Below are 13,705 nucleotides of genomic sequence, written 5' to 3'. Positions count from 1 at the left end.
CATTCCTTTCTCTGCACCCCGAAGAAGCGTTACTGTTAGAACGCTTGCCATCAGGCACAGATCCACTACTAAGCTTTTACACAGCTTTTAAGCCTGTCTCAATATCCATTGTGCCTCCCTCTTACATATTTATCCATACAAGCTCCTGCAAGTTTCCAGGAGCTGCTTTCACTCAGTAAAGAGCAAGTTTTTCAAACAGTAACTGACAAACTGATAGGCCCTACAGCCCACAGCACATCACACCTCATCCAGAGACAGGCAGTTTAAGGAACTTGAACTGAAGCTTTTAATGCCGTAAACAAAGCTTTACCTTCTGTAGGAAGAGGATAATCCTCACAAGCATCTTGGCATGCAGTTCCTCCAAGGTGAACAGAGTTCGAGGCGTGCGGATGAAGATCTTGGTCTTGCCATAAGCCACATCGTGCTGAAATCCATGGCACTCTATGAGCTTCTTCACAGCATCTGTGTCCGAAGGGAGGTCATGGTTTGGCCAAGTGAATTCCGAGATTATCTTGTACCTGGAATTACAAGGTATGATTTACAAATGTAAACCTGTCATCCAGGTTCTCAAGGCCAACCTTCAACAGGTTTTAGAAATAATTATGATCTAAATCCTAATAAAACTGATTATAGATAAAAGAACCTCAAGACACCCTCTGCAGGAAGTCGTGATCCTCAAAATCCAAGGAAAATGAATACAAGAAGCATGATTTTGTGAAGAGTTTACTTCATCAACACCAAACTGATGCAACATGACAAACCTCACCACTGTCTGTCTTCCTGCAGGTTTGGCAGTTCCTTTATTCACACTCTCAGCATTCCATTTCAATGTTACTTATTTCTGGTGAGAAGAGCAGCTTTGGTGGGCTCATACTGTGCAGGAGCAGCCAACTGCAATCAACTGCCTTGTCAGAAAGCCTACATTTAACAATCCTGCAAAGAATTTCTCTTGTTCACCACTTTGGTGTTTCACATTTCTAACATCTTTCTCTGGTTCACCACATTTCTAACAACATCTGTTATTTACCAAGGTAGCATATAGCTGACTGCCACAGTTGCGAACACCACGACTGACTGTAATTGTTATGTCCCATCCTTACCCTCCAAGCTCCTCTTGACACTGGGAGAGGGAATACAGATTGGAACTAAGACAACTACAAATCAAGCATGAGAGTAACTAGATCCCACTTAGCTCTGTACGATTTACCAGCCCAGCAAAGTGCTGATCAGGTGAACACACATTGGCACAAAGCAACGATGAATTTTCTATGCAAGATTTATGGACATAATAAAAACTGTAAGACATTTCCACAGTAATAGTACCCACATTCCTGTTCTAAATAAAATAACCATGCAGCAATTTGAAGCACTCCTCTATTTAAAAGCCCACAGTCCAAGTCAAACATAAATCTCAATGTTTCAGACATGCAGAATTTTCAGCTCCTATTAAATGGGTGCAGAAATAAACCATTTTACTGGGGAGAGGGTGCACTGCAAGGAGTTACTAAGTGGACTAAAATCAGCCTGAATGGAAATAACATCACCCTGCTGCTTTCATTCATCAAATTAGCCTTCTGGAATAAGCTGTTGAAGGGGGTGGGGAAAAATGAGGTGCCTATGCAGGGAACACCATCAGTGTTAGAGTTACACACATAGACAAGGGATCTTACTGGTTACTAGAACAGGAGTACTTAAAAAACATCTTCAGACTCACAAAAGAGGATTTTGCATTTATACTTGGTTAGCAGAAGCATTCCTTCTCTCAAATACAGGCACACACAGGGAATAAATATTTTCCACTTGTTTCTCTTTCCTATTCTCACCAGGAATGATGTTCCTGCAATAATTAATTCACTGGGAAAATCCTCCACCTTAAGACAGTTATATTGGGGAAAAAAAAGACAAGCAGAGCAGCAGCACAAGCCCACAGGGGCCAGAAAAAGATGAGGAAGATATTAGAGACCTGACAACCTGCCCAAAAGAGAAAAGAAATTCTCTTCCTCCTTCACAGGCCACAGCTACCTGGTGTCTTCTATGCGCTGTGTTCAACACAGCCTGGAAACAGGCATGTGGATGCCATGAGGGCACTGGATTACACCTGCCTGTGGCCACGGCTGCAGATGCCTCACAGGCGCCATCCTTCCCCCTGCCCCACACACAGACCCCTTCCTGAAACCCAATCAGTTTCTTTTTGAAAGTAAGCTATATATTATAGATATATATATAAAAAGAATGAAGCACATCTATTTAAGACACATGGCCCTGATGTGCATTGCACCCAATTGGAAGATATAGTTACCAAGTGAACACAGAACATCTCCTGGTCTAACAAAAATGTATGTGGACTTTACTTTCTACAAACTGGCCAGGGCAGAGTGGTGCACACAGAGTTCAAATGTAATTTGAAAAGGACATTTAGTATGGTCTTAACTGGGCTTTGCTTCATTTCCTACTGACAGATATAAAATCACCTCTTACTGAGTGACTGTGGATCTGTCTTAAGATGTGCCACTGATGCAGTGCAGGAGTCCAAAGCTGAAGGGCCTGGAGCCTCCTCCATGTTCCCAGTCTCCCAGTGAGCATGTTAAATATAAAGGAACAGAGATCCCCTGTGATCCCAGTTCACAAACCACTCAAACTGTACAGCTTGTCCCACAAATCATCTCCCCAGCCCCCGTAAGAGGGTTTCTCATCCAAAGACAAGGAACAAAGAATTCCGGTAAAAATAAACCCAATTCTGGTAAAAATAAACCCAATATCCAGGCCAAGAGATTGTTATTTATTGGTTTTTAGCTTAGAAAAGGCAATACCATGATATGCAAATACAGTGTCTGATCCCTCATACTGGAGATGATTAATCCCACTGCAGGGTCCGATCGAACAAATGCTACAATAGCTTGAAAGCTGAACCAGTTGCCATGGGCTAATTTGGTTTACGGGCTGTAAACATGACTACTGGTCTTCGGCTTACAGGAGCTCATCAAACCTTCATTAAAAACAAAGCAGCTGTTTATATTAATAGTAATTACACAAATCTGAAGAGTAAGTTGTAATGAATCGCACATGTGAGGGTGAAAGCATGCTCTAACCACTGCATGATGTTGAAGAAAGCTGATACACAGCCCTGCAGGCTGTATTTACTGAACCAGACCCTTCCGTTCCACTTCAGGTATCATGAATATCCAGGCAAATCTCCACTGTGAACAGCAAAAGATCTTTCAGCAGTGCTTCATTTCTTATGCATGACATCCCACCTGCTCAAAGAGTTTAATGTTTTTCTACACTCACAGCCTTTTTCTCACCTGATTCCACAACAGAAGCAAAAACTCAATTCACTATTTCATTAGCACAAGGTGGAATTCTCACTACCCAGGCTAATTCACTGAAGCCACAAGACAAATTTTAATCTAAAACATCTGTCACAAGTCTAGTAGGAATTAAGAGGGCAAGAAGTATTAAAGCCATGTTTTAATGGGGTCATGTTGCTATCCCTCTTCAGAATTTCAGTTCTAAAGTCCAGAGGTTTTCTCCTGCGCACGTGTCACTGTGCATCATCAAGCACCTCCCAAGACACACAGTGTCTGTGTCTTTCTGCAACAATTAGACAATGTTCAGAGAGAAAACAGAAGTTAATTAGTTCTGGTTTGAGGGTTATGCTCTGGGAAAGAACTTCAGTACACTTTCCTGCTGCAGAGAGTAATACAGCAAATGGATTTTAGCAGAAGTGGAGCCTCTACACGCCTCTACACGCATCGGCTGCACAAAAAGAGAGCAGAGTCCCTGTTAGACCCATGTTATCACACTCAGTCACACAAGTTGAGAGCCCAGAGGACTCAAGACTTAACTCTTCACTCGAGGTGAGACAGCCAAATCCCACACCTCACTCCAACACCTGAGCTTGAGTCCCACCAAGAGCTGGATGGAGTCACCCCTCCTACCTGTGCAGAAACTTCTCGTAGGTCTGGCGGTAGGCAAAGCCGGCACGCCGCACCCGCACGTTCTCCAGGAGGCCGAGGTACTCAACCTGGTGCCTGCACCGCTCCTCGTCAAACAGCTGCGGTGACTTCTTGTCGTTGGGCTTGATGCAACGGACATAATAGGGCTCCTGAGGGGCAAATCAAAGGAGGTTCCAGTCAGAAAGAGAAGAGTGCCTGCAGGCACAGCTGCTGCTCATGGAGACACTGAGGTGTCAGTGCACCCGGCATCTGAGGGAGGCTTGGTCACTTAACAGGAATTCCAAGGTTAGAACAGAAATGACACGAGTGGCACATAAAATGTTCCTCCCCTTCGCACACCACAGTGCATCTGTTGCCAGATCCATGTGTTACACATTTGAGTTTGATTGACCTTGGCTATGTATCAGAACCAGTTCCACATCCTCCTCCTCTGTAGACAAATGATAACAAGGAGCTTCATAAAAGACAGAAAGCCCAATGTAATTCATTGTCCTGATTGTCAGATACAGCTTTCCCAGTATCAACATCTAAAAGCAGCATGGATTACTCCATAATTTTTAAACTATGCTGAGTGAAATCTTCTACAGACCGTACCAACAGGCTTGAATAGTGGAATTCTCTGAACACCACCATGTATGGGGCAAAATCCATCTTACTTCCAGACCACACCTTCCACAGAAGCACAAGCCATCATCAGCATGCGAGTTCCTCTTTCTGCAACCCTTGAACTTGCAGGCAGCAAAGAACATTGGACAGGGACTGGTGGCTTTATGCCACAACTGAGAATGAAATTTCAGCAATTTTCCCCTGGACCAGATGAAATGTGGTTGTGAAACCATCTGTAACAGTGCTCTGAGCAAACAGAGGCTCCTTCTCAAAAGGGAAACCCCTGGGTTCTCCAGTGCCTCTTCTGGTCCAGGACTGCCTGATGGTTTCAACAGTGATTCCAATGAAGCAGAACAATGTGGGTACCAAATCTGGAGACAATACACAGCTTGAGAGTGCAAGAACCCACAGCATTAACAAATGGGAGGAGTGGTTTGGGGAAAAAAAAAAAGGGAAAAAAGCTTAATTTGGTGAGGACAAATGTAAAGCTCACATTTAGGCAGAAATAGTTGTATAATAAAAGAATGAAAACCTGATTTACACTCATGCTAAAGAGAGACCTAAAAGCTCTAGCTCAGTGTGAGCCAAGTTCATATTTTTCTAAAGAAGGGGCACAGGAAGAGGAAAACTGGAAGACAAAAAAACCCAGCAAGTTTCTACATGTGTGCACATCACCTTTGGTTCGGGGCACTGAAGCTCCAGCAGGGTGTGAACGGTGGTGAGTCAGTTGAGGGAAGACCAGGCAAGATCAAAACCCCAGAAAATGTGACTCAGAGGAAATACAGTTTGAGTCTCGAAGGACTGAGAAGCCACAGAAGCATCCTGATGTTAGATGTGATGTGTTTGAAGGGTAGATATGAAGAAAAGCAAACATTCAGGTTTAGGACGAAGAAGCTTTTCCTACAGTATAAAATTCAACTGATGCACTGGGTAAAGAAGGAATGGGAGTGAGATGCCTGTGGAAAGGGAGGGAACCTCCTGCACTAGAGAGGAACAGCCTGAACAACCTCTTGCAAAGAGAAGTGGCAGAGGTGTCCTCAAATGGGATACGAATTAAGTGCATTCCCAAAGTCCCTTTCAGCCCTATTTTCTATGATTTGTCTATCATTTAGACCTATTTTCTATTTTTTTAGGTCACTTACTTAATCTCAGGATAATATGAATGGCCCCAAATTGCTATTTTGCCTTCAGCAGTATTGATGAAACAGGACCATCCTTGACTCCCCTGGCTAATCCTGGGTGACCAGCACTAACAACAGGCACACAGAGCTGCTGCCCACTAAGGAGTGTGAATAGGCTGAATATGGGTAAGGAACAGGCTAAGATATGCAGACCTTGGAAAAGCAAACTCGTATCCTAGAAACTGATATGAGCCACTGGATCTTCTGGGGAAGATATTGGACTGGAACGTTTCCCTGCTTTTTTAAGCATGCAATCAGTAGCATCAGGCTGTGCTTTGCTCCTGGAGGGCTGTCCTTGGAGCAGGAATATATGGCACCAGGGAGAGTGGGCAAAATCTAAGCTAACCACCCCTTCAAGTGCTGGCAGCATCCCTGTCTTGCAACCCAGAAGTGTGTAAGCAGGTATGGGAAGTGTGGGGGCAAATGGAAGTATGTGTGGACAATGTATGTTCTCACATCACATCCCTTCTCCCCTAGCAACTTCATCTCTCCCCACAAAGTACATCAGGGGTAGCTCTGTCGCGGTCTTGTCTGGCTCCTTTCCTTATAGGGAGACTGAGGCAAAGCTGGATGCAGTGCAGAAAACTGCCCTGCTCCCAGAGAACCAGCTGAGCCTGCAGGCAGTGTGTCAGTGCTCTCTTCATCCTGCTCTGCCTTTCAGATACTCAGAGAGCGGTGGACTCAGGAAAGGAAGGAGCACTGAGGTCAAGGCTTCCCCAGGGCACAGGCAGCAATGTCAGCTCTGGTCTGCGTGAGGTTTTCTACCTCACAGACAGAATGGAAAGGAAAAAATGGTGAAAAATAACATGCTGGTTCAATTAGAAGAGTTTTAAGAGATTACATATTAACTTTTTTGTCTTCCTCCTGATAATTCTTTCTGCTCTGAAGATAAGAAGGTTCACACGGGTCTTTATTCACTCGACAATCTCCTACCAGCTCCCAGAACGTGCCATCTGTGTGGGTGATGATTTTCCTTTCAGCTGCAGAGCTGGGCTGTGCCATGGGAACATGCTGTCATCGCTGCTTTTCACGCTCTCACACACTGGGTTTCAATCTATGAAGGCAGAAGCAGCCCTTTCAGAACTTCACATCAGCGTTGAAGTGGTTTTGATGTGGCTGTGGCAGCTATAACTGATGAAGAGTAGGAGTTTGCTGGACCTGATGCCTGCAATTTATAAACTCTGTATTTTAATCTCTCATTTGTATGGCAAAAAGTGAAGGCCAGGTTGTTCATCTGCTAGAACAAGTCTCTTATGTGATGGGGAATAAGCTATTTAGGGAAAATGCAGGATATACAGAGAACTCCCTGAATTATAACTCAGCTTAGGAGCTGTGAAAGAGGCTGCAGTTGTGGAGGTGAATGGTCTGCAGTTCTGCCCATCCCCTCTTGCTAGTATCCACCCACACATTAGTCACCCATAAGGACAAACCTATCCCAGTGTTAGCAACAGGGTAACATCAGAATGATGCTAGACTATCCCAGGTCTGCCCACAGTACCACTGTGTTGCATCTGATTCTAAGATGAAAATAATTCCTTTGATGAGAAGGATATCACAAATAATCCACATTCAATCTGCAGAACTGCAACATCTTACATGGCTGCCCCGTTCCTGGCAGCGTTTAAGGTCAGGTTGGATGGGGCTTGGAGCAACCTGCTCTAGTGGAAGGTTTTCCTTCCTTTCCAGGGGCCCGTGGCAGGGGGCTGGAACTGGAGGAGCTTTAAGGTCCCTTCCAACACGAACTATTTGATTATTCTATGATCCTGAGAACAGATGAACCAAATTAAAGAAATCATTAGGAGCACGAAGACAAGAAAGTGCATCCCACCCCTCTGCCTCAAAGGGAAATGGCATCCCCTGGTCATTACTGACATTACAGCCTCTGCTTCCCAGTTCTTCATTCCTGCTAACACAAACTCCCTCCATCACTGCAAAGCTGCCTGCTCAGGTTGTTACTCATGTCTTTGCCATTCAAAAACACAACAAACTTCAATGCAACAGATCTGTGACTTCCAGCTCAGCACAAAGAGGAGTCCTGTGTCTGTCTTCGATATCAAAGGCAGAAGTCAAGACGCTGCTTTCGTTCCAGAAAACAGAAACAGGAAGTTCTTGCACAGACAGGAGATCATCTATCAGAGCAATTACAGTGTAATTAAAGCCTCTCAGCAACGACAGCAACCAGGGCAAATTCTAAAGCAGATTACTCCATGCTTGCAGTCCCACCAGCCTCAGCTCTTCAGGGGGATAATTATGCAGCTCCCATTATTGCACCATGAGGCTGTCAAGCCTGGGAGTGGCATTTTATAGATGGAAGAACTGAAATGCAGAGACATAAAGGCCCCAGCTCTGAAAGACAGTTGGATGCCTGATGGCACCTCAGGTTTTGGTGGTTTCTTTGGTTTTTAAATCCAGCTGAGCGATTTTTAGATGCTTAAGTATTAAAAAGAAAATGAAGCAGTTTCAAGCCATTGCTCTCTAAACAAACTCCTCCTCCAGAGGTGTCTTCTCCATAGTTTACAGCTGTCCTGGGTTCAGCTACTGCTGACAAATCTGTGTTGGATATGTTCAGTCACAGTGCTGACAGTATAACTTTCTAGAGATGAAGCCTGTCAAGCTGAATAGGAAGAGAGTTATGGAAGGAAGAAGAGTCAAACAAAGGGGGTTACAGAGAAGGAAAGGGGAGGTGTAAGATATGTAGGTTGAGAGAATGTTCCTGGAGAAGCTCATCATTCACAGCCATGCCAGGCAAAGGGCTTCCTGGGTCAGTGTTTAAAAGAGAAGCCACCCAAAGTACCTTCCAACCCAACCCATTTCATGGTTTTATGAAACCATCAGCTTGAAATGCAACAAAATTTAGGCCTATCCTCACGTTGTTTTTTGAGAAACAGCTGAGGAAAACATGAGGTGCTGTTATGTCTCCCTCTGGACCCACAGACCACAGCAGCTCACACCACTTGTGCAATGTGGTTTGCAAAGAGCTGTTTTCATCAGCTGTTACTGGAGGCTTCCCACAAACATACCTGCAGGGTCCAAGCCACAGTCAGACACTAGGTGTTGTTACTGTGGATTCCCAGAAGTGCAGCTCTGGTCCCAGGTTAAGCACAGGAAGAAAGAGCAACATGCCCCGAGGGAAGAATCTCAGTACTGATAATTGCAGTGAGCTATGTCCCCAAAGGAGACAGTGTTTTCACCAGCCCAGGAACAGCGAATGTCACCTGCTGCCCAGCCCCAGCAGAACCTGGGACAAGTACCCAAACTGGCAATGACTCAGAGGCAGAGAACCCCATTTATTTGTGCATAACCAGTGTCTAGCAGAGCATGGCTTCAATACCCCATTATTAGCTTGCTAATAACATGCACATAGTATTAACTGTCCCAAGAGTCACCTCAAAGAGATCCTGGGGACAGAATGGCCAAGCAGAAGCACTATCTCTCTGCACTGTTTTACCATCTGAAGTACACAAAGCTTGTGGTCAGGACCCTTATCTAAGCAACCTCTCTTTTCTAGGACATACCAAAGTTTAGACCCTTTAAGCTTGACTTCAGGACAGGTCTCACCAAATTTGGGAAGTTTCGAAGATGTAGAACAGCAAGATCTCCACTAAAAATAGCTCAATCACGTAAGTTAGTTTGCAAACTTCAGGACCCACAAACACTGTTCTGAAAGGAGCATTAGCCATGGAAACTTCTGAACAGCAGACTCCAAAGTACAAACTTCACCCCCTTCGTTCCAGCTCTCCAAAGGCTGGCCATAAACATCTCCTTTGCTACCACAACTCCTGAGAAGATGGTCAGAACACTTTGCCCTTTACCACTTAATTATTCTAAATGTTAACATATCCCACTTGTCTGGGCTCACTGTTCATGTCTCATGGACCACATAACCCTTCCACAACAGCACCAAGATGCCAGGGGTGCAGCAAGGTCACCCAGTCTCTCCACAAATCAGAAGGTGGAGTTGATTCTCCAACAGAAATATTTACCTTCGATGCCAGGTTGTCCACTAATGCAATCATGGAGTTCTTAAAAAGAGTAGCAGCTGTCAGAGGTCTCTTGGTTACCTCAGTGATGCTCAGTTTACCTTCAGGCCACATCATCTTCAACACGGGGTTAGAGCTGGAAGGAAGTCTCTTTAATTGCACAGTCTAACAGTACTAAATTCAGAATTCAACAGATTGCTTTTGCCCAGATCTACTGGTGTTTTCAGCTCAAAATATATCAGCCAAGCCAGAATGACATTCCTGGGCAAAATATCTCTTGCTCTTAAGCAATATATGGCTCAAGCTGAATCCACCTGAAAAATGACAAGTGCATTCTCCTCTTCAGATAAAGATGTGTAGTAATGGGATAGTGAAAATCCTGCAGAAGTGATCTATCAAAAGCAGAGTTGGCCTTTCTGACACAAACATAAAGAATTTAATCAAAATAGTAAAGAGGAAGACCATACCCCACAGCATCCTCCCTTGGAATGTGCTATCTGATTTCAAGCTGTATTTCTGCACCATTCTTGCTATATAAAATAATTTATACATTTTAGCCTTTATTTTCTTGAAGGGCTGAAGGTGAGGTAGAATGGCCATGATGGATGGCAAGACCTCTACAAGAGACAAAAGCTGAAAGCAGCTACAGCTAATAGCCAATCTATCACATGGTGTAATATGCTGCAAGTCGTCTTTGGGAGCAGCCTTTTACCAGGGACTTAACGGAAAACAGAGGTTGCATTTGATGAAACCTCAGGTCAGCAAATATTTTGCACGTTTTGGTTAACGTGAAGCCTTGAAAATACAAACAGCAAAAGTGTTCAAGGGAGGACCCTGAGTAAACATAGGTGTCAACTGAGTTCACAGTTGCACCAGGTTGTAAGGGAACTAAAGCAGCGCTGACCACGCAGCTGCAGGTTATTTTATGCCGACTTCTACCTCTGAGCAAAGTCTTGGAAAGGTTGAGAGAGTCCACAGTCACAAAGCATGAGACCCCAGTCAGTGCTAGCTGCCAGGGAAAACAGCTTTCTGGGACACTGATACAACCACACACATTCTGAGAGGATTTCTCACTTGCTCCAAAGGCAACTTTGACCTCAGGAGTATTCCTAAGATGTGACTGCATAGTTTAAATTCTTCATATCACTGCACATATGAAAATGATCCAAATCTATTTGCCTGGTTTTCCTCCTCACCCCTATACCTTCTCCTAAAACAGGGACTTGTAGCTGGGGCCAATGATGTCTGTTGCTGACTATTTAGTATCTTTAGCACTGATTAAAGAGAGCTCAGCAATGATATATTTGCAGCTGCTCCAAAAAGCTGGTTAATGACAAATGAAGCAGCACAGGTAACCTCTACCAGCTATCTTGATCGCACAATGAGTTGTTTTCAAACCAACACTTTAAATTTAGTTCAATTAAAGGTTAGATCAGAACAATCCCATCAGACTAAGGACTTCATCCTGAAAAATCAAATTCTACAAAGCTCAGATCCCAAAGCAGAGTGTTTATTCACATGCATTGCACACCCAGAAAGGGCAGTGTCAGTGCAAACGTCAGTCTCTTCCAGCATCCACTCTCTAAAAAAATGATTCTTTAAATCCACCTCATTAATATTTTTATTCCTACCTGTTGTACATGAGGCGCTTGAAGTCTTGAAATAAAGTGTCCTTGTTTTTGTCAATAAATCCAGTGACTGAGTAACTAAAATAAAGGAAAAGAGAGTTAATTGCAAAGAAGCAAAGTCTGTCTCTGAGCTGCTGTATCAGTGTGGCAGCAGCATCCCTGCACTCCTACAGACACAGCAGCTGCTAATCAGGAACCCAGCTCTGCTTCCCAACCTACCACTAATTTGCTACATGAGCACTGAGACTGAGCTCTCAGCCCAGCTTCCAACCTTCAGCACAGAACACCCCCAGCGAGGTTCAGAAAGTGACCTGAACCCTGCAGCACCATGACCCAGACACCCACCAGCACCTGAACAACTTAGTTACACTCGGCTTCTGTCTCCAGAAGCCAGAGCTTTATATAATCATACCAATGTCTAGACCCGATTTTATTAGCTCAGTACAGCTTTCTTGCATGAACAGTGCTGTCTTTCCTTTCCTTTTTCTTGAAGCACTGCTCTCCCCTCACCCCTCTCCCCATGTTCTTTTGTTTCCACTTCAAGTACAAAATCCCATCCTGTGTAGCAAGTAACCAGCAGAAGATTGAATTGATAAGCAACTGCTGCGCTCTGTAATTCTGTATGACAGGTCTTCTGCTTCTACCAACAGCAGCACTAAATTAGAATGTTGTACCACTTCCAAGCTGGCTACAAGACAAAAATAGAAGGTGCAGCTTTCTTTTGGAAGAAACCTTACATCACATCTCCAGCGTAGTGCTTGATCCGAAAGTCTCTGTCAAACTCCAGTGTCTTGTCAGTGGCACAAAGCTGAAATCCATTAACATTCATTAAAACATCACCCCTGGCCTTTCATGAAAGAGCAACATGCATTGGAAATAGAAATGGGAACTATAGCCATTCCACTTTATAGATGCAAATGTAGATGTGAAATCCAGTTAGAACTCTGCTCTATAGGATTTTTTCATGGATGCATTAGAAGAATGTCTATTTGTACAGAATCAAGGTGCAAAAGGCTATAGTGGGAAATGCTCCATCCCTGGCAGTGCTCAAGGCCAGGCTGGACACAGACTTGGGCAACATGGCCTAGCGTGAGGTGGCACTGCCCATGGCAGAGGATTAGAACTAGATGGTCCAACCCAAACCAGTCTATGATTCTATGATCTTCCTTTATAATTTTTCCCATTTCACCATCACTCCTCAGCAAAGAAATGAAGCAATCAAAACATGACAGAAATGCAGCATAAATACAGTTACACACACACAGAAAAGCCAACATTTATAGTAAATGATGGGTCCAAAACTGTCCCATTCCTAACCTAACAAGTATCTTAACTACCCTCCATCTCAAAAAGGACACAGGAGAACTGGAAGAGGCTTGCTGAAGGGCAAAAGCAATCAACAGTACTGACTGACTGCTACAGAGGGAAGGGCCAACCAAACTAAACCTCTTCAGGTTAAGAAAGGAATGCCACGAGATGATGGAAAATTACATGGTAATGATGTTTTTTAAGACAGCACCCCCATGTTTTGCTGCTCAACAACTAGGAGGCAAGAGATGTAACCTAAAAGGGAAGAGTAAGGAAAATGGGAAGAAAGGAGCTCTTCACGTGAGCCGTGAAGCTGTGGAATTCTGTCAATTCAAAAATAAAGAACAAACCCCTTTAAGGACACCAGCTCTGATTTAGGAGGCTCCTGGACTGGAGCCTAACACATCATCATCACGTCTGCCTGATACCCTCTTCTGACTTTGACATTCACTATCACCTACTACCTCAGAAGATATAGCAGATGGACTAGAACAGACCTTTTGATACTCTGCCCTTCACAATGAGCTTGAGATTGAAACCTTCAAGAACCTGAAGAATCAGCAATTCACAGCCTGTCTACCAATGCACTTGATCCTTCAAAAGTATAAGATCAATTAAAAAGCTCAGAACTTAAGGAGGCTGAGAAAATGAACCTGTGATATTGAGAAGGACTACCAGAACAGTTTGCACATCTACAGATCGCGATCAGCATTAGCCAAGTCAGAGAAGGACAACCCTCTTCTTGGAACATGAATTTTGCCTCTATTTTTCCTGGTTTACTTGGTTTTCACCAGGACAACCAAGCAGACAGCAGCAGACCAGACATACATGACATTAACTAGAACACTACTATTTAGGGCACAGCAGCCCATCAGAACTTATCCACATGGAGACAGTGTGCAACATGCTCTACAGGGTAGCAGCGAAGCATTAACTCAGACTGAAAGATGGGAGCTAGTCCCATAACACACCAGCACACACTTTTAACTCTTTAGGAACAGCTTTGATTTATGCAGAGCTTTATAGCAGCCAGACAGTCTACAAAA

At 44.0% G+C, this 13,705-nt stretch overlaps 1 protein-coding gene across 3 annotated transcripts in view; it reads right to left on the bottom strand.

The window, feature by feature from the left end:
- The window catches only part of MYO1D (myosin ID), a 111,976-nt gene that overhangs the window by 59,468 nt on the left and 38,803 nt on the right, over positions 1 to 13,705 (bottom strand). For all 3 annotated transcript variants that reach the window (XM_062628260.1, XM_062628261.1, XM_062628262.1), the window contains 5 exons: positions 12,089 to 12,159; positions 11,355 to 11,429; positions 9,727 to 9,859; positions 3,939 to 4,105; positions 311 to 518 (listed from right to left, as the gene is read on the bottom strand). In XM_062628260.1, coding sequence (XP_062484244.1) covers positions 311 to 518; positions 3,939 to 4,105; positions 9,727 to 9,859; positions 11,355 to 11,429; positions 12,089 to 12,159 — 654 coding nt within the window. The remainder of the gene's footprint in view (positions 1 to 310; positions 519 to 3,938; positions 4,106 to 9,726; positions 9,860 to 11,354; positions 11,430 to 12,088; positions 12,160 to 13,705) is intronic.

This window comes from Pezoporus occidentalis, unplaced genomic scaffold (assembly GCF_034315485.1).
Source record: "Pezoporus occidentalis ecotype Australia unplaced genomic scaffold, CSIRO_AGI_Poc_V1 ctg312, whole genome shotgun sequence".
NCBI classification, from domain to species: domain Eukaryota; kingdom Metazoa; phylum Chordata; class Aves; order Psittaciformes; family Psittacidae; genus Pezoporus; species Pezoporus occidentalis.
This window is presented reverse-complemented; position numbering and strand designations above follow the sequence as displayed.